The sequence below is a fragment of the Schistocerca serialis genome, chromosome 6 (assembly GCF_023864345.2).
Source record: "Schistocerca serialis cubense isolate TAMUIC-IGC-003099 chromosome 6, iqSchSeri2.2, whole genome shotgun sequence".
Taxonomy (NCBI): domain Eukaryota; kingdom Metazoa; phylum Arthropoda; class Insecta; order Orthoptera; family Acrididae; genus Schistocerca; species Schistocerca serialis.
Window position 1 is genome coordinate 334,826,001 of NC_064643.1, and position 18,655 is coordinate 334,844,655.

At 42.9% G+C, this 18,655-nt stretch overlaps 1 protein-coding gene across 6 annotated transcripts in view; it reads right to left on the minus strand.

The window, feature by feature from the left end:
- Positions 1-18,655, minus strand: part of LOC126483630 (uncharacterized) — a 497,523-nt gene that overhangs the window by 147,164 nt on the left and 331,704 nt on the right. For all 6 annotated transcript variants that reach the window (XM_050106684.1, XM_050106680.1, XM_050106683.1 and 3 more), the window contains one exon: positions 6,234-6,273. In XM_050106684.1, the coding sequence (XP_049962641.1) occupies positions 6,234-6,273 (40 nt within the window). The remainder of the gene's footprint in view (positions 1-6,233; positions 6,274-18,655) is intronic.

The following is an 18,655-nucleotide window of genomic DNA, read 5'->3' on the forward strand; positions in this document are numbered from 1 at the left end:
TTACTGCATTTACTAGGCAATCTTGTATTTTAATAACCGTTTAAATTTTGTGTCGATTTGTCTGCGCTCTCTGTAGATTAGTTCAGACGTTTTTTGCACAACAGTTTTTAGCATGGATAGGGACTGCAACTGCTGTGTTCGGATGCAGGCTGAGTTGGCATCCCTTCGCTCCCAGCTTCAGGCAGTGTTGGCTTCGGTCACACAGCTTGAGGCTGTTGCCAATGGGCATCACTGTGGGGGTCCGGATGGGGGTTTGTCGGGGACGGCCAGCTCGTCCCACGCATCCCCTGATCGGACTACGACTGTGGTTGCCCGGGATACTGCCCGCATTGAGGCTGATCCCTCACCTGTGGTAGAGTGGGAGGTCGTCTCAAGGTGTGGCAGGAAGCGAAAGACATTCCGGAGGACTGAACAGAAGGCCTCTCCAGTTTGTCTGACGACCCAGTTTCAGGCTCTGTCTCAGGCTGATACTGATCTTCGGCCTGACATGGCTGCTTGTCCTGTTCCAGAGGTTGCCCCTCAGTCTGCAAGATCTGGGTGGTCGCAGAGGGTGGGCTTACTGGTAGTTGGGAGCTCCAACGTCAGGTGCGTAATGGGGCCACTTAGGGATATGGCAGCAAGAGAGGGGAAGAAAACCAATGTGCACTCCGTGTGCATACTGGGGGGAGTCATTCCAGATATGGAAAGGGTCCTTCCGGATGCCATGAAGGGTACAGGGTGCACCCATCTGCAGGTGGTCGCTCATGTCGGCATCAATGATGTGTGTCGCTATGGATCGGAGGAAATCCTCTCTGGCTTCCGGCGGCTATCTGATTTGGTGAAGACTGCCAGTCTCGCTAGTGGGATGAAAGCAGAGCTCACGATCTGCAGCATCGTCGACAGGAATGACTGCGGACCTTTGGTAAAGAGCCGCGTGGAGGGTCTGAATCAGAGGCTGAGAAGGTTTTGCGACCATGTGGGCTGCAGATTCCTCGACTTGCGCCATAGGATGGTGGGGTTTCGGGTTCCGCTGGATAGGTCAGGAGTCCACTACACGCAACAACCGGCTACACGGTGTGGCATGGGCTGGGCGGTTTTTTTTAAGTTAGATGGCCTTGGGCAAGTACAGAAAGGGCAACAGCCTCAACGGGTGTGGGGCAAAGTCAGGACATGCGGGGACCAAGCAGCAATCGGTATTGTAATTGTAAACTGTCGAAGCTGCATTGGTGAAGTACCGGAACTTCAAGCGCTGATAGAAAGCACCGAAGCTGAAATCGTTAAAGGTACAGAAAGCTGGCTGAAGCCAGAGATAAATTCTGCCGAAATTTTTACAAAGGTACAGACGGGGTTTAGAAAGGATAGACTGCATGCAACCGGTGGTGGAGTGTTCGTCGCTGTTAGTAGTAGTTTATCCTGTAGTGAACTAGAAGTGGATAGTTCCTGTGAATTATTATGGGTGGAGGTTACACTAAACAACCGAACTAGGTTAATAATTGGCTCCTTTTACCGACCTTCCGACTCAGCAGCATTAGTGGCAGAACAACTGAAAGAAAATTTGGAATACATTTCACATAAATTTTCTCAGCATGTTATAGTCTTAGGTGGAGATTTCAATTTACCAGATATAGACTGGGACACTCAGATGTTTAGGACGGGTGGTAGGGACAGAGCATCGAGTGGCATTATACTGAGTGGACTATCCGAAAATTACCTCGAGCAATTAAACAGAGAACCGACTCGTGGAGATAACATCTTGGACCTACTGATAACTAACAGACCCGAACTTTTCGACTCTGTATGTGCAGAACAGGGAATCAGTGATCATAAGGCTGTTGCAGCATCCCTGAATATGGAAGTTAATAGGAATATAAAAAAAGGGAGGAAGGTTTATCTGTTTAGCAAGAGTGATAGAAGGCAGATTTCAGACTACCTAACAGATCAAAACGAAAATTTCTGTTCCGACACTGACAATGTTGAGTGTTTATGGAAAAAGTTCAAGGCAATCGTAAAATGCGTTTTAGACAGGTACGTGCCGAGTAAAACTGTGAGGGACGGGAAAAACCCACCGTGGTACAACAACAAAGTTAGGAAACTACTGCAAAAGCAAAGAGAGCTTCACTCCAAGTTTCAACGCAGCCAAAACCTCTCAGACAAACAGAAGCTAAACAATGTCAAAGTTAGCATAAGGAGGGCTATGCGTGAAGCGTTCAGTGAATTCGAAAGTAAAATTCTATGTACCGACTTGACAGAAACTCCTAGGAAGTTCTGGTCTTGCGTTAAATCAGTAAGTGGCTCGGAACAGCATATCCAGACACTCCGGGATGATGATGGCATTGAAACAGAGGATGACACGCGTAAAGCTGAAATACTAAACACCTTTTTCCAAAGCTGTTTCACAGAGGAAGACCGCACTGCAGTTCCTTCTCTAAATCCTCGCACAAACGAAAAAATGGCTGACATCAAAATAAGTGTCCAAGGAATAGAAAAGCAACTGGAATCATTCAACAGAGAAAAGTCCACTGGACCTGACGGGATACCAATTCGATTCCACACAGAGTACGCGAAAGAACTTGCCCCCCTTCTAACAGCCGTGTACCGCAAGTATCTAGAGGAACGGAAGGTTCCAAATGATTGGAAAAGAGCACAGGTAGTCCCAGTCTTCAAGAAGGGTCGTCGAGCAGATGCGTAAAACTATAGACCTATATCTCTGACGTCGATCTGTTGTAGAATTTTAGAACATGTTTCTTGCTCGAGTATCATGTCGTTTTTGGAAACCCAGAATCCACTATGTAGGGATCAACATGGATTCCGGAAACAGCGATCGTGTGAGACCCAACTCGCTTTATTTGTTCATGAGACCCACAAAATATTAGATACAGGCTCCCAGGTACATGCTATTTTTCTTGACTTCCGGAAGGCGTTCGATACAGTTCCGCACTGTCGCCTGATAAACAAAGTAAGAGCGTACGGAATATCAAACCAGCTGTGTGGCTGGATTGAAGAGTTTTTAGCAAACAGAACACAGCATGTTGTTATCAATGGAGAGACGTCTACAGACATTAAAGTAACCTCTGGCATGCCACAGGGGAGTGTTATGGGACCATTGCTTTTCACAATATATATAAATGACCTAGCAGATAGTGTGAGAAGTTCCATGCAGCTTTTCGCGGATGATGCTGTAGTATACAGAGAAGTTGCAGCATTAGAAAATTTTAGCGAAATGCAGGAAGATCTGCAGCGGATAGGCACTTGGTGCAGAGAGTGGCAACTGACCCTTAACATAGACAAATGTAATGTATTGCGAATACATAGAAAGAAGGATCCTTTATTGTATGATTATATGATAGCGGAACAAACCCTGGTAGCAGTTACGTCTGTAAAATATCTGGGAGTATGCGTGGAATGATCATATAAAATTAATTGTTGGTAAGGCGGGTACCAGGTTGAGATTCATTGGGAGAGTCCTTAGAAAATGTAGTCCATCAACAAAGGAGGTGGCTTACAAAACACTCGTTCGACCTATACTTGAGTATTGCTCATCAGTGTGGGATCCGTACCAGGTCGGGTTGACGGAGGAGATAGAGAAGATCCAAAGAAGAGCAGCGCGTTTCGTCACAGGGTTATTTGGTAACCGTGATAGCGTTACGGAGATGTTTAGCAAACTCAAGTGGCAGACTCTGCAAGAGAGGCGCTCTGCATCGCGGTGTAGCTTGCTCGCCAGGTTTCAAGAGGGTGCGTTTCTGGATGAGGTATCAAATATATTGCTTCCCCCTACTTATACCTCCCGAGGCGATCACGAATGTAAAATTAGAGAGATTAGAGCGCGCACAGAGGCTTTCAGACAGTCGTTCTTCCCGCGAACCATACGCGACTGGAACAGGAAAGGGAGGTAATGACAGTGGCACGTAAAGTGCCCTCCGCCATACACCGTTGGGTGGCTTGCGGAGTATAAATGTAGATGTAGATATTCATTTTGTCTCAGAAATTCATCAATTGTACAAAAGGATTACCTTATCAGGTGTGCTTTGATAATATGTTCTGAATATGGGCAATCATTTGTGAAGATCTTTAATATGTAAATACTTTTAGATTAAAGGAGATCACCCACTGAAAAGCAGAAGTGTTGAGTTTTCATTTTTTGTGTGCTTATTGACAACTCAATCTGAAAGTATTTACATTCTACCAGAACTTTGATCAAATATTAATTTTTTGGTGAGAATGCATCAAACAGCTTAATGCAGGAATAAAACTCCTTTTTGAACCAATTTAAGACTCTCTAATTCAATGCGTGGACTGTTTTTTGTTCTGGTCATGATATTTATCATTGTCTTTGTAGGGAGAAAAGGTACTGCAGACAAAAGTAAAAAGACAAATAGAATAAAATCATTCAGTCTCTCTTGTTTGGGATGGAACACATTACTCTGAATGCCAGTGTTTGCTATTGTTTATGAATCAGCTTCCCCATATAAAACTGAAAATTTTGTTGCAACATTTGGTTTTTGTTTTACTTTGGAGAATCTATTCTTCATAGATTTTTTGTTATACCTGCAGAACTGAAAAATTCACAGTGCAGAACTGTTGGTTACAAAGAATTTAATATATCATTCTCTCTATCTCGCGCACCCCCCCCCCCCCCCAAATCCCCCTCCCCATCCTTTTTTTGGGCAAAGACAGAACTTACTGACAAAGTTTTAATTAGTAACTATGTTTCATAAAATATTCTGTGGCCGAATACAGCCTAATACAAATGGTAACACCTTTATTAAAGTCTTTTGTCACACTTTTTCTTTTTCCACAATGAAAAACTGGTTCTGTTCAGTTACAGAAGTGCCTTTTACTTGTCTTTAACAGAAGAAATGAAACAAGAGAGAAAAAAGAAGAAAGAGAAAAAAAACAAGAAGACATGAATTATTCTGTGAGTGAATGAAACTGGCCATCTTAGCTACAGATATTATGTAATTATTTAGAAGGTTGCTACATTTCACAGTACACCGCAAGCTATCCTGAACATAAAATTTCTTTAGTACAATCCACTTTAGCTTTCAAAATTCTCAACTTAAAATACTCCAATAATTTTCTTTTAGGAGACTTTAAATTCCAGTTTTCCTTATGACTCTTCAGTTCCCCCCCCACTTCCAATGCGTTCCGTCAGAGAAAGTAAGTACCATGGAATATAACACAAGAAACTGGAATGTACTACTTTAAGCAAATGACAAGGTATTGATGAATTTGCTAACTCAGGTAAGAGTGCATGTGTTGTAATTTAAGATTAGTTGTATCCTCTGAAAAGTGATACATTACGTTGTGACCTCAGAGAACTCACCACTGCATAACCTAGTCTCAAAAATGTTAATCTTTTCTATTCTCACTTTTCCTGGAAGTGTAAGTAGCTTAATTAACTGCTGTAAAGCGCTCTCCGAGGAGGAGAAAAAAAAGGTCCCTGGATGTTGTTCTTGAACAGGTCAAAACTTTGACTGTCCATGTGTCTACTGTAGACAGCCCTGTGACTAGTTTCACAACAAAATGATCATGAAATTACGGTCCTGCAGAAACAGAATCTTTTCACTCAGTTCAGTGGGATTTAAACTACCATTCAATTCTTTGTTCCAACGAAGTTGTAATGTCTAAATTAGTATGTATATTTACTCATATGCAAGGAGAGGAGAGAGATTAAGTACCAGACCCCCATCTGTATCCAGTAAATATTTTTTATTATATAAATTGACCTGCAAATTTACCATTCCATCAACAGCCTCTCCCCCCATTCATTATTCAACATTCACACACTGGATTTTAGTCTCCTGCTCAAGAATCATATCAACTCTAATTAGTTGCCATATCACTACAAATGCCATATCTGGAGGTTTTTCCCTTCATATTCTGCATTTAAGACAACCACTAATAAGAATCTAACAATACTATGAAAAGCATAGTTGCTACACTCAGTATAGCGAAGATGCTCAGTTGCAGATAGGCATAACAAAAAGACTGTCAAAAAATGAGCTTTCGGTCAGTCTTGCTGTTGTGCCTATCTGCGATGCAGCATCTCTGCTATAAGGTGAGTTGTAACCACCCTTTTCACAATATTGTTACATTCCATCCCGGATTTTCCATTGTTTGATTAATGAGATTCTGTCAATTACAAGTCAGCAGAAGTTCTAAAATCATATTTTCAAGTACTCTATTCCAAATTGTCTCGCACCATTACCTTCTCAGCTACCTCAAATTTAAGGAATGTATTATTAAACACCTACCTTCTTTGTTGCGGCTCTTCTTCTTACTGGATTCTTTGTCCTGCAAACAAACAATTAAAATGTATAAGAATCCATAGTTTTACATTTACTACTCAGGCACAAAACAGAAATGTCACTCAGAACTTCCTTTAATCTGTTGAAATGTTTAATGAGAATCTGTAGTAATACAAAAGGGGCAGAACCCATGAACCACTAACCCGAGTTATCCTCACAAAATAATCTATGTAATTTAAAAGAACAGACTTTCCTACAGTTTTGAAGTTTGGGAGTAATCAGTGTACAAATAAGTGCCAGAAAATAATATTTCATACAATAAAAATCACTTAATACAGCAAGGCTGAACTTCAGAACTATTATCAGTGAGGATATATTAAGGTGTTATACACTGCTAAAAAAGTATTTACTAACTTCAAGCATGAACCTTGTATGTCCCAAATATGGCATGCAAGAGGTCTTGAGAAACAGGCAGACCATTTCATGCCCAATGACAAAAGCTTACACATTACACAATGTGGTAACTAACAACCATGAGCAATTATTCTGACTAATGAAAATTTGAGCCACATCAGCTCTTGGAACCACATGTCACACTTTTCGTGACGGGTCGCCTCAACCATTAGGCAATATGAAGGTTTTCAACCTATGATATTCCATGGGGTACATTGGAATAGCACTACTGATGAAACAGAATCAGTGGAGGACAGTAGCTTAACATGCCACAAGAAATACTACACAAGGTACAGATTTCTCAAAAACATGGAACATGCACTACCCTACTGCTATTGGTTTTTGTGAACCAACACCTTTCGATCCCCCTACCCAGCCATAACAGGTAAGAAGGTGTCAATGAGCCACACCACCTGCATTGACTCTTAGGGTGTCAGTGTTGACAGAGGGATGCTGCAGCAATCTTAGTGCACACTCACCCTTAACCAGTCACCTTTCTGCTTTGATCATGAGAAATTTCCCTGTCGCATCTCTTTATGGCTGCTTGCACACTCTGTTCCTGGCAGTGATAGGGAAATGACTTCCTATATCTGACTCACCTTTGGTGAAGTCAGACTTACCAAATCGATTCATATGTATTCCGTAAGCACTGAAGATTAAATACTGAAAGACTGGAGTAGTTTTTACTCTTCCTCCCCCTATGTAGAGACCTTGTATCTTTGCAACAAACAATTTTTCAGTTAAATTTTGAGCTTTATTCATCTACTTCCTACTTCTACTGGCTATTCTGTATATTCATCTACTTCCTACTTCTACTGGCTATTCTGTATAATGTATTTTAATGAATCAGAGTCACTGAAATGAAATCAGTGACAGCTGGTCACAAAGCTGAAGATGTAATATCATGGATACAATGCACAATTTTTGTCATTGCTTTCTTTAAAACTATTTCCACTGATTCCAGTTACTTCATTTCACTGAATTTCATTCAACTGAATGGCAATATAAGCCAAAGCTGTCTATCCAATTTGTTCCCCTCATCATGTTACTCCCATGTTAACCCCATGAAAGAGCTTCTGGTACTATTACTCAGAAATCAGAAATGAATGAGATTCTGGAAACATCCCCCAGGCTGTGGCTAAGCCATGTCTCTGCAGTATCCTTTCTTTCAGGAGAGCTAGTTCTACAAGGTCCGCAGGAGAGCTTCTGTAAAGTTTGGAAGGTTGGAGACGAGGTACTGGCAGAACTAAAACTGTGAGGACAGGGTGTGAGTTGTGCTTGGGTAGCTCAGTTGGTAGAGCACTTGCCCCCGAAAGGCAATGGTCCGAGTTCGAGTCTCGGTCCGGCACACAGTTTTAATCTGCCAGGAAGTTTCAGCTCGGTGAGTGAACAGACTACTTGTTTTTGTGGTTGTTTGCCCTGTTTTGTGTGTAGAGGGCATGGAGTCTAAGTGAGTGATGGACAAGGATTTGAGAGTTCTGTTTGTATAGACAACTACATCTACATCTACATGGTTACTATGCAATTCACACTTAAGAGCCTGTGACATAAAAGTAGCCTGGCAGACTGTTCATCGAACCACTTTAATACTACTTCTCTACCATTCCACTCTCAAATGGCGCATGGGAAAAAAGAATACCAAAATCTTTCTGTTCGAGCTCCGATTTCTCTGATTTTATTACGATGCTCATTTCTCCCTACGTAGGTGGGTGTCACCAAAATATTTTCACATTCGGCAGATAAAGTTGGTGATTGAAATTTCGTAAATAGATCTCTCCGCAAAGAAAACCGCCTTTGTTTCAGTGACTGCCACCCCAACTGGCATATCATATCAGTGACACTCTCACCTCTATTGCGTAATAACACAAAACAAGCAGCCCTTCTTTGCACTTTTTCGATGTCCTCTGTAAATCCTACTTGGTAAGGATCACACACCGCGCAGCAATATTCCAGCAGAGGACGGACAAGTGTAATGTGGTCTGTCTGTTTAGTGGGTTTGTCATGTCTTCTACTTGTTCTGCCAACAAAGCGCAATCTGTCTCTCCTACCCCACAATATTATCTTTATGGTCTTTCCATTTTAAGTTGTTTGTAATTGTAATTCCTAGGTATTTAGTCATATTGACAGCCCTTAGATTTGTGTGATTTATCGTATACCCAAAATTTATCTGATTTCTTTTAGTACCCATGTGGATGACCTCACACTTTACTCTGCTTAATGCCAATTGCCACTTTTCACACCATACAGAAATTCTCTCTAGATCATTTATAATTGGAATTGATCGTCTGATGATTTTATTAGACAGTAAATTACAGCGTCATCTGCAAACAACTGAAGGGGGCTGCTCAGTTTATCACCTAGATCATTTATGTGAATCAGGAACAGTAGAGGGCCTACGACACTACCTTGTAGAGCGCCAGATATCACTTCTGTTCTACTCGATGATTTACCATCTATCACTACGAACTGTGACCTCTCTGAGAGGAAATCACGAATCCAGTCACACAACTGAGACAATACTCCATATGCATGTAATTTGATTAATAGTTGCTTGTGAGGAACGGTATCAAAAGCCTTCTGGAAATCTAGTAATATGGAATCGATCTGAGATCTCTTGTCGACAGCACTTATTACTTCACGCGAATAAAGAGCTAATTGTGTTGCACAAGAACAATATTTTCTGAATCCGTGTTGGTTATGTATCAATAAGTCATTTTCTTCAAGGTGATTCATAATGTTCGAGTACAGTATGTGCTCCAAAATCCTACTGCAAATTGAGGTCAGTGATATGGGTTTGTAATTCAATGGGTTACTCCTATTTCTTTTCTTGAATATTGGTGTAACCTGTGCTACTTTCCAGTCTTTAGGAACAGGCCTTCCATCAAGTGAGCGGTTGTATATGATTGCTAAGAAATGCGCTATTGTGTCTGCATACTCTGAAAGGAACCTGATTGGTAAACCACCTGGACCGGAAGACTTGCCTTTCTTAAGTGATCTGAGTTGTTTCACAACACCTAAGATATCTACTTTTATGTCACTCATGCTAACAGCTGTTCTGGTTTCGAATTCTGGAATAATTACTTCGTCTTCTTTCGTGAAGGAATTGCGGAAAACTGTATTTAGTAACTCCGCTTTAGTGGCACCATCATCTGTAACATTTCCAACACTATCGCGAAGTGACGGTATTGACTTTTTTTTTCTTTTTTTTTCTTTCCACTGGTGTACTTCACATTTGACCAGAATCTCTTTGGGTTTTCTAGCATATTTTGAGTCAATGTTTCATTGTGGAAACTATTAAAAGCATCTTGCATTGACGTCCGCACTAAATTTCGAGCTCCCGTGAAACTTAACCAGTCTTGGGGATTTTGCGTTCTTCTGAATTTGGCATTCTTTTTTCATTGCTTCTGCAACAGTGTTCTGGCGTGTTTTGTGTACCATGGTGGATCAGACCCATCTCTTATTAACTTATGCGGTATGAATCTATCTATTGCTGTCAACACAGAGGAAATGGCTGATCTTTCGCAAATCTGTGGTAATACAACAAGTATTATTTACAACCTGTGGGACGCAGTCAGTGTAACTTGACAGGGCATTCTGCATCTTGTATATAGTCAGTACCAGTAATTTCTGTAAATTATCGTCGGTACAGGTATATGGCTAGTCAGCGCATAAAGTCGAGATAGATGATAGGACTTCAGATGTATGTGTGTATTGTGTCATACGTCCTGTTGTGAATATATTTTGTGTTCCTTAGTGTGTACTGGTGATTAAGGCTACACAATGGCGGGGTCTCAAACACAAATCATCACTAATCAGGAGGCAGTTCAAATTTGGGGATTGAAACGGTGCAACTGAAAGCAGATAACACTGACTTGCGTACCAGCCTTGTAGCTATGAAGGAAGAATTGGGATTAGCCGAGCTACCTACTCATTTACTAGATCCAGCCACAGCCAATTTGATCACACCCTTCTCCAGAAAGCTAATTAATGACATAATGAATTTTTTTGTGACCTGCAGTTAGCAGGTAATACTGGAGGACAGTCATGGGCTCAATTATTACTGGTGACAAACTTACGGTTAGTAGGGGAAGCAGAGACATTTGTCAAATGTATGGGAGGGACTCTGAGGCATGCAGACTTTTGATGAATTGAAAAAAAAGGCTTGCTACAAAGGTACAAGGAAGAAGGAAGAAAACAGCGTGACTGTTTTCTGCCAGCAGTGGGTAATCTGTCAAAGAAGTGTAATACGTCAGTAGGAAATGTTGTGAACACAACATAAAAAGTGATTATGCAGACATATGAACTGGAGGAAAGTGACGAGGCTAACATAGTCACACTCAATGAAGCAGAGCAGAGGGCATTGGATGCATGTTAGAAGGGCTTGCTGCCTATATATCTAGAGGAGTGAGAATGGGTACCCCAAAGGATGTATACTCTGTGGTCAGTTAAGCCACAGAGTTCGAAGAAATTATTGCATTAACAGGAATTGGGGGATGAGAGAGTATCCTCTGCCAATGTAAGGTGTTACAGATATGCAAGGGCAGGACGTGCAGAGGCAATAATGTCAATCTCAGTGTGGTAGCTGTGTTGGGCTTGATCACCACCGCCATAACTATAGAAAGTTCTAAGGGAGAGAGGACGATTAAGTTGGTGTTAAACGCAAAAGGAAACCCCAGTTCTGCCACATGATGTTCCCGATAAATTTTGATGCAACTGATACAGATGCATAGGTGGAATATAGTACAATGGCAATAGTGAAGGGTAAAAGGCACATGTTATTACTGGAGACAGGGGAGCATATGATGTTTGCAAGTATAGACCTCATGGATCAGAGGTGATTAAACCCTATATGCTATAATTTACAATGAGCTGGAGACAGTGGTGTCAAGTCTTTTGTGTTCAGGAATGGTAGATTTTCAGGTGGGGATGTGACATTTTAAGCAATGCTTAGTAGTAGTGCCCTGAACTGCATGATTTTAGGATTAGACTTTCTGATAACACAGCAAGGAAAAATTGACCTTAGGTAATGTACAGCTGAACTTAGAGGGACAATGTTTTAGCTAAAGGGAGATAGTCACCACTGACATACGGAAGCAAGGTACATCAATCTTAAGGGTGAACCACTTTAACTGCTGTCGACAACACAAATGATTAATTCATATCTTGTTGTGCTGCAAGGTACTGGGAAGTTGGTCTGGGTAAATTTGGGACTGGAATGGCCTGTTAATGCATTGTACTTGGCAGAACCACTGGAGGAAATGATGTATCAGACACATCATGTTGCTTTGTAACGAGAAGCTTTGTATGTGTATGGGAGGAATTGGACAGGAAAGTACTGCCCGTGAACTTAGAAAATTTTGGCACTGATGGGAGTACAGATCACCAAAGAAATGTTGGTAGCTAACTTTTAAGTCTTGGATGAAGTGGGTAGGAAGTCAATCAGTGTGCACCAGGGCAGTGTGTAAACTGCCAATAAAACTGTACTACATAGAAAGTTAGAGCATCTTACACTATGGATATACTGGAAATGGAGAGGACTGTCCGAACACAGAGCTATCTGTTCCCTGGGGTCATTTTCATTATCGTAAGATGTGTTTGGGTTAAAAATGTTCCGACAATGCTTCAGCATTAGCTTGACAGACTGCTGAAAGGACGGAAACCTCGCCAGTGCATGGTACCTTCGATGATACTGTTTTTGCACAGGATATGGCAAAACATATACAATATTTATAAAAAAAATGTTTTTGGAAGATTATGAGCTGTGAATTTAACTTCCTGCACAGAAAAAGGTCACTATGCATTGGTAAGAATTATTATTATTATTAATTACGGTTTTAGGGTGCAAAACAGCTGCAGTCATAAGTGCCCATTCTGTAACTTAATGAAGGGTAAAAAACCGAAATTAAAATCAGCAGCAATGGGAGTGAAACATAAGGAGGGAATCTAAAAGTGGAAGGAAATCTTAGAAAACTGCTATTGGAAGGGCGTTGTTTTCCCCAAAAAGAGCTCCAAATGACTGATGTCATTTCACTAACACTGATAAACTCAAGGACACGATCAGCTGAGTGCGCGTCATCTGCTAAAAGGGAAGATATATCCGGCAATAGCTGTAAACCGGCACACAGCGGATTAAAATAGGGACACCCAAGTAAAAGGTCTCTCACTGTCCACGTTTGAGAGCAGTAAGGAGAAAGCAGTCGAAGATTGCCACTTAAAAGATGTCAACAGCTAAAAAGACAGTGTCAAACCCGGAGTCTAGTTAAAATTACCTCCTCCCGATGACGAGGCCGGGAGGAAGAGGTTCAAGCACAGGGAAGAGGTTTTAGGTCCCATAATTTATTATCGGGTACTGCAGACCAACTTATGTGCCATAAAAGAGCAACATGACGACATAAAATGCTCTGGGAACCATGCGAACAGTGGGCTGAGGAAGAGAGGCAGCAGCCTTTGCTGCTATATCAGCTGTCTCATTTCTGCGGATACCAACATGCGCTGGGATCCAGAGGAAAGCAACAGAGATGTCCCCCAAGTGGAGCATAGGATGGACAGGATAGAGAGACTGGAGGTCGAGAAGGGACTGGAGGTCGAGCTATAGGGGATGGGGGGGGGGGGGGTGTTACTATCCTTGGGAAGCTGACAAAGGTCATGGAGAAGGCAGACCCTGGGAAAAGCCAAGGTGGTGCCGTACCATCATTTGTCAAGAAAGTTTTAGGAAATTGGAAGGAAAGGAAATGTAGCAGTTGACAGAAGAAAACTCCTGGTGGTAGCATAGAGGAAGGGCGGCCTGCATACCCTAAATCCAAGGAGTTGTCGAAAAAAAGGATATGGGTCGGATGAGCAGGCGTGGAAGACATATGACTAGCATAACATCTCAGAAGGACAGCTGGCCGACTGGACAGCAGAGGTTCAGCAGTCTCAGCATAAAGGCTCTCCACGGGGCTGGTGTAAAAAGCTCCAGACACTAAACTCCATCTGCAGTGGTGGACAGAGTCTAGACGGCAAAGAATAGACTGCCGTGCAGAGGAATAAAATGTGCTTCCTTAGTCCACACTAAGGCGCAATATAGGAGGAGGACCACTGTCGGCACCCAAAGAAGTACCACTCAGAACACGAAGGGTGTTTAGGGATCGTACACAGCGAGCTGAAAGATATTAAATGTTGGAAGACCAGCACAGTTTTCTGTCAAAATCTACACAGACGGACTTACTGGGAGAAAATTGGGAGCCGGTTTCAATGCTAAAGGAGTGGAGGCGATTGAGACATCCTTGAAGATGATGTTCAAGATGGCTGGTCCGTTGAGAACTGTAGTAGATTGCGAAATCTTTAACAAAGAGGGAGCCCGAGACATTGGGCAGGAGAAAATCCATAACTGGATTTATGGCAAAGGCAAACGATATAATACTTAGCATGGAGCCCTGGGGCACTCCATTTTCTCGGGAAAAGGTACGGTATACAGTAGTGTTCACCCGCACCTTAAATGTGTTCTCTGTCATAAATTTGCAGAAGAAAAGGAGTAGCCGACCTCAAAAGCCCCAAGAGAACAGTGTGCGGAAGATGCCTGTCCTGCAACAGGTATCGTATGCCCTCTCCAGATCAAAAAATAGTGCTACCGTTTGGCACTTCCTGCGAAAGTTGTTCATGATATAATTGGAGAGAGCAACAAGGTGGTCAACTGCGGAACAATGCTTTTGGAAACCATATTGGGCAGTGGTTAAAAGATTTCGGGACTCCAGCCACCAGGCTAAACAGCAATTTACCATACGCTCCACAAACAATACTTTTGAGAGAGATTGGGCAATAGCTGGAGAGAAGATGTTTATCCTTTCCATGTTTCAGAACAGGAATGATGATAGCTTCCCGCTATCTTCTGGGAAAGGTACTGCTGACCCAAAGTCAGTTATAAAGGAGAAGAATATATCACAGACTAGGGTATGATAGATGTAGCAACATTTGGACATGGATATCATTCCGTGCTGGAGCAGAAGAGTGCGACGAGGAGAGTGCATGTCAGAGCTCCCACATAGAAGAAATGGCATTATAGCTTTCGAGATTTTGAGAGGGAAAAGAAGAGGTCACTCTTCCACTACCCGTTTCTTTGGGAAAAAGATTGGTCAGTAATTAGAAGAGGTTCATATCTCAGCAAGTGTCAACTCAATTAGTTAGAGATTACGATTAGGTCCACTAAGGTATCCTGCATGACAGTTAGCCCAGAGACTAAGGTATCCCGCATTACAGTTAGCCCAGATATCAGGAATAACTGGACATGCCAGATAGCCATCGGATTTGACTCCTAACAACTGTTGAGGGAGTAAAGGCATTAAAGGAGCTGGTAAAGAAGTCCCAGCTTACCTTGCTCCTATTGCGTATGATGCGACAGCATTGTGCACGTAACTGCTTATAGCGGAAACAGTTGGCCAACATAGGATGATCGCAGAAAATGTGAAGAGCACGTCTCTGCTCGTGTATTGCGTCACGGCATGCCTCATTCCACCAAGGAACTTGAGGGTGCCGTGGCAAAGTGGAGGTACATGGTATTGAATATTCCACAGCTGTAAGAATAACTTCCGTAACATGAGTGACCTGACTGTCGATACCAGGAAACTGACTGACATTAATTGTTGCTAGAGAGGAGAAATGTGTCCAATTGGCTCGGGAAAACTACCAGAGTCTCAAGCAAATAGATGTCAATCATGGCTGTAATTGAAGGACACAAGGGAAAATGGTCACTCGAGTGTGTATTAGCATGAGCAAACCATACAAAGGGCCAAGCTCGCCGAACAGTACCAGCCGAAAGGTCCAAATGAGAGTAGGTTGACGTGGAGACAGACAAAAATGTAGGTTCCCCAGTGCTGAGGCTAACAAGATTTGCTTGGTGGAAGAGGTCAATGAAGAGGGAGCCTCTGGGACAAGGACACAGAGTTCCTCAATAGGCACTGAAGTCCCCAACCAGCAAATAGGGGTGAGTGGGAGCTGACCAAGGAGATGAAGGAGATCGGCTCTTGCCATTGGTGTGGATGATGGAATGTATATGGTACAGAGAGAGAGAGAGAGAGAGAGAGAGAGAGAGAGAGAGAGAGAGAGAGAGAGTGATCCAGACAGGGAAAGACATACAGTGACAGCTTGGAAGGAACTATGTAAATGGATCAGGTGATAAGGGATAGTATCATGGAGAAGAATCATAAGTTCCCTGTTGTGCTGGAATGCCAGTAACAGAGGTGAGATCAAACCGGACTGATTGGAAATGAGGGAAGACAAAGCAATCATGGGGATGTAGCCTTCTTTTCTGAAGACAGATGACCGGGGAGTAGGATCGTACGAGGATTGACAGTTCATCCCAAATGGAGCGTATTCCACAGATATTCCAATGGATAATTGACATAAGGTGGATGAAAAGAGGAAAAATCTCACCACAGTTGCCGTCAACTCAGCAACTGCTGAGAGCTGCTGGCGTGGAATGGTATTCAGCCAGAGGCGCAAGATCCTGATCCATAGGTTGTTTGGGGACAGCTCCTGCAGCCAGTGATCGGCTGGTTGATTGGCCACCAGCGGTGTATCTCGGCGACACGGAAGACAGCCGAGGGCGGCTACCACTGGTTGGCGCTGTAGAAGAGACACGCTGTGGCGGAGGAGGAGAGGAACTGTGTTTCTTCTGAGCCTTCTTGGAAGCAGGATGCTGAGATGGAGGAGTGGAGGGTTGCGAGATCTGGGTACGTAAAAAATCTTTATGAGTAGGCCCTTTTTTGGAAGTCCGGGCATCGGATTTGGGGGGGGCTGTGATTTGGCAGGAGCCAATGAAGGTTGAGCCTTAGAGTGAGCGTGTGATAGTGGGGAGGTGGAAAGGGCGATGTTTGGGCTGGCTGATCCAATGACCGTGGTACTAAAGGTGAGATCGCAAATCTGCGTGGTCACCTCCTTAGTAGGTCGAGGAGAGATGAGGATAGTGCTATATTTACCCACTGAGAGCACAGTGGGATTTCTACTGGCGAATAACTTGTGAGCAGCAAAGGTAGACATATTTTCCTTCACTCGGATTTCCTGAATAATTTGTTCATCTTTAAAAATAGGAAAATCTCCAGAAGAAGCCGCGTGGTCGCCCGTGCAGTTCATGCAGCAAGGGGATGGGGGTGGATAATCACCCTCATGGGCATCCCTGCCACGGGTAACGCATTTGGCCATATTGGAACACAACACGCTGGTAAGATTAAACCTCTGACACAGAAAGCAACGCGTGAGGTTGGGGATATAATGGGTGAACTGAAATTATCTCATATCCTGCTTTAATGTTCAATGGAAGTTGAACTCTGTCAAATGTCAAGAAGAGAGTAAGGGTCGGTACCAATTCCTTTTCAAACCTTTTCATTACTCGATGTACAGACATTACTCCCTGATCAGACAGGTAATTTTTAATGTCCTCATTTGATAATCCGTCGAGTGATTGAGTATAAATCACCCCACACAATGAGTTTAATGTACGGTGCGCTTCCACCTGGACAGGGAAGATGTGTAGCAGTGTAGTTCGAAGCAATTTTTGTGTCTGTAGGACACTGTTTCTAACAACAAGGTGCCATTTTGTAACCAGAAACAAGAATTTACACGATCTGCAATTGCATTGAAACCTTTCTTTATAATGAAAGGGTTTGAGAAGTTGTGACCTTCGTCAGACCAAGAAACAACTAGCAACTTTGGCATTGAGGGAGGAATTTTCTGGGGCTGAGATGCATCTAGCTTTCTTTTCTGGGAAGAAGTTGTAGAAGTAGAAGAAGCCATTGCAAAAGTATCCCCCATGATTACCGGGGTCTATGATGGTGCGCTCGCTCCTAGTGGGGGCCCGCCCTCTGAGGGCACTCCCGCCTTAGGTGATTACCCACACCTCATGTCATACGTCCCGAGAAATGGACGGAGAGACCAATCAGCATATTCAGAAGGTACCAGCTCAAATAATCACCCCTACCTGGGCCTGGCATTTACCAGGGGATATGTACATATCCTACTTGTCTACCCAGGGCAGGGAATTATGCGTTACCCCATCACCAGCTACGCATGGGTTGGCCTTCAGACACACACAGGGATGAAAGAAAAGAAAAAGCGAGGAACAAAGAAAAGGAAAGAAGAGAAGAATTCTCAAATGCTGCAGCAGGGAATAACCTAACGAGAACAATCAAGGAAAAGAGAAGGACAAAGTAGTGACAGAGACTTTCCATTATAGAGATAAAAGAAGAGAAACCATGTCATACAGTCACAAGTGTCTGTCTCCAGAGGTAGGCGCAAAACATACTCTCAAAGAGAGGGAGAAGGTAAAGGGAGGAAGGATCGAGGACAGGGAGGGATGTGGAACGGGAAGGTATGCAGCCCACAAAGGAAAGAGAGCTGCACCAGCTCGGGGTCCCATGCTTGCCACGTATGTATCCGCAAACAAATTGTGGAGCCTCGGGAGGGAGAGGGGGGGGGGGGGGGGGGGGGGGCGGCGGCATTGGAAGAAGTTACGTTTTTAAGACATATTAGCAGTGAAAGAGTCAAGGCTGATACGAGGTTGATACAGGCAGTATTGGAATTTCTAATAATACTGATGTCATCTTTTTTAGAGTTAGGGAATTATTATAGAAAATAATCTGTAGAGGTGATTTCGTATATATTAAGACCAAGGAAATAGGAGGAAGTACTTTATATTTTTGTTACGACGTACATGTTGTTTGGAAGCACAAGGGATAAGCGTATCAGTTGAAGGTGTCGATAGGAGAAAAGAGTTTTTTTTCACATTATATGTAGTGTTACACTTCGAAATTCATTTGTGTGTAAGCAATGTATTTTGGGGTTGAGTTTCCTTTTATGCGTCTACTAGATGGCAGACCTTTCATAGGGGAGGAAGGGAGGGGAATGATGGGAGTTCCCTGTTCCAAACTGCCATGGGTTGAAGGAATGATGGGAAGAGTCCTTATATTGCCAGTTTTGCACTACTTCAGGAGGAGTGGAGGCAT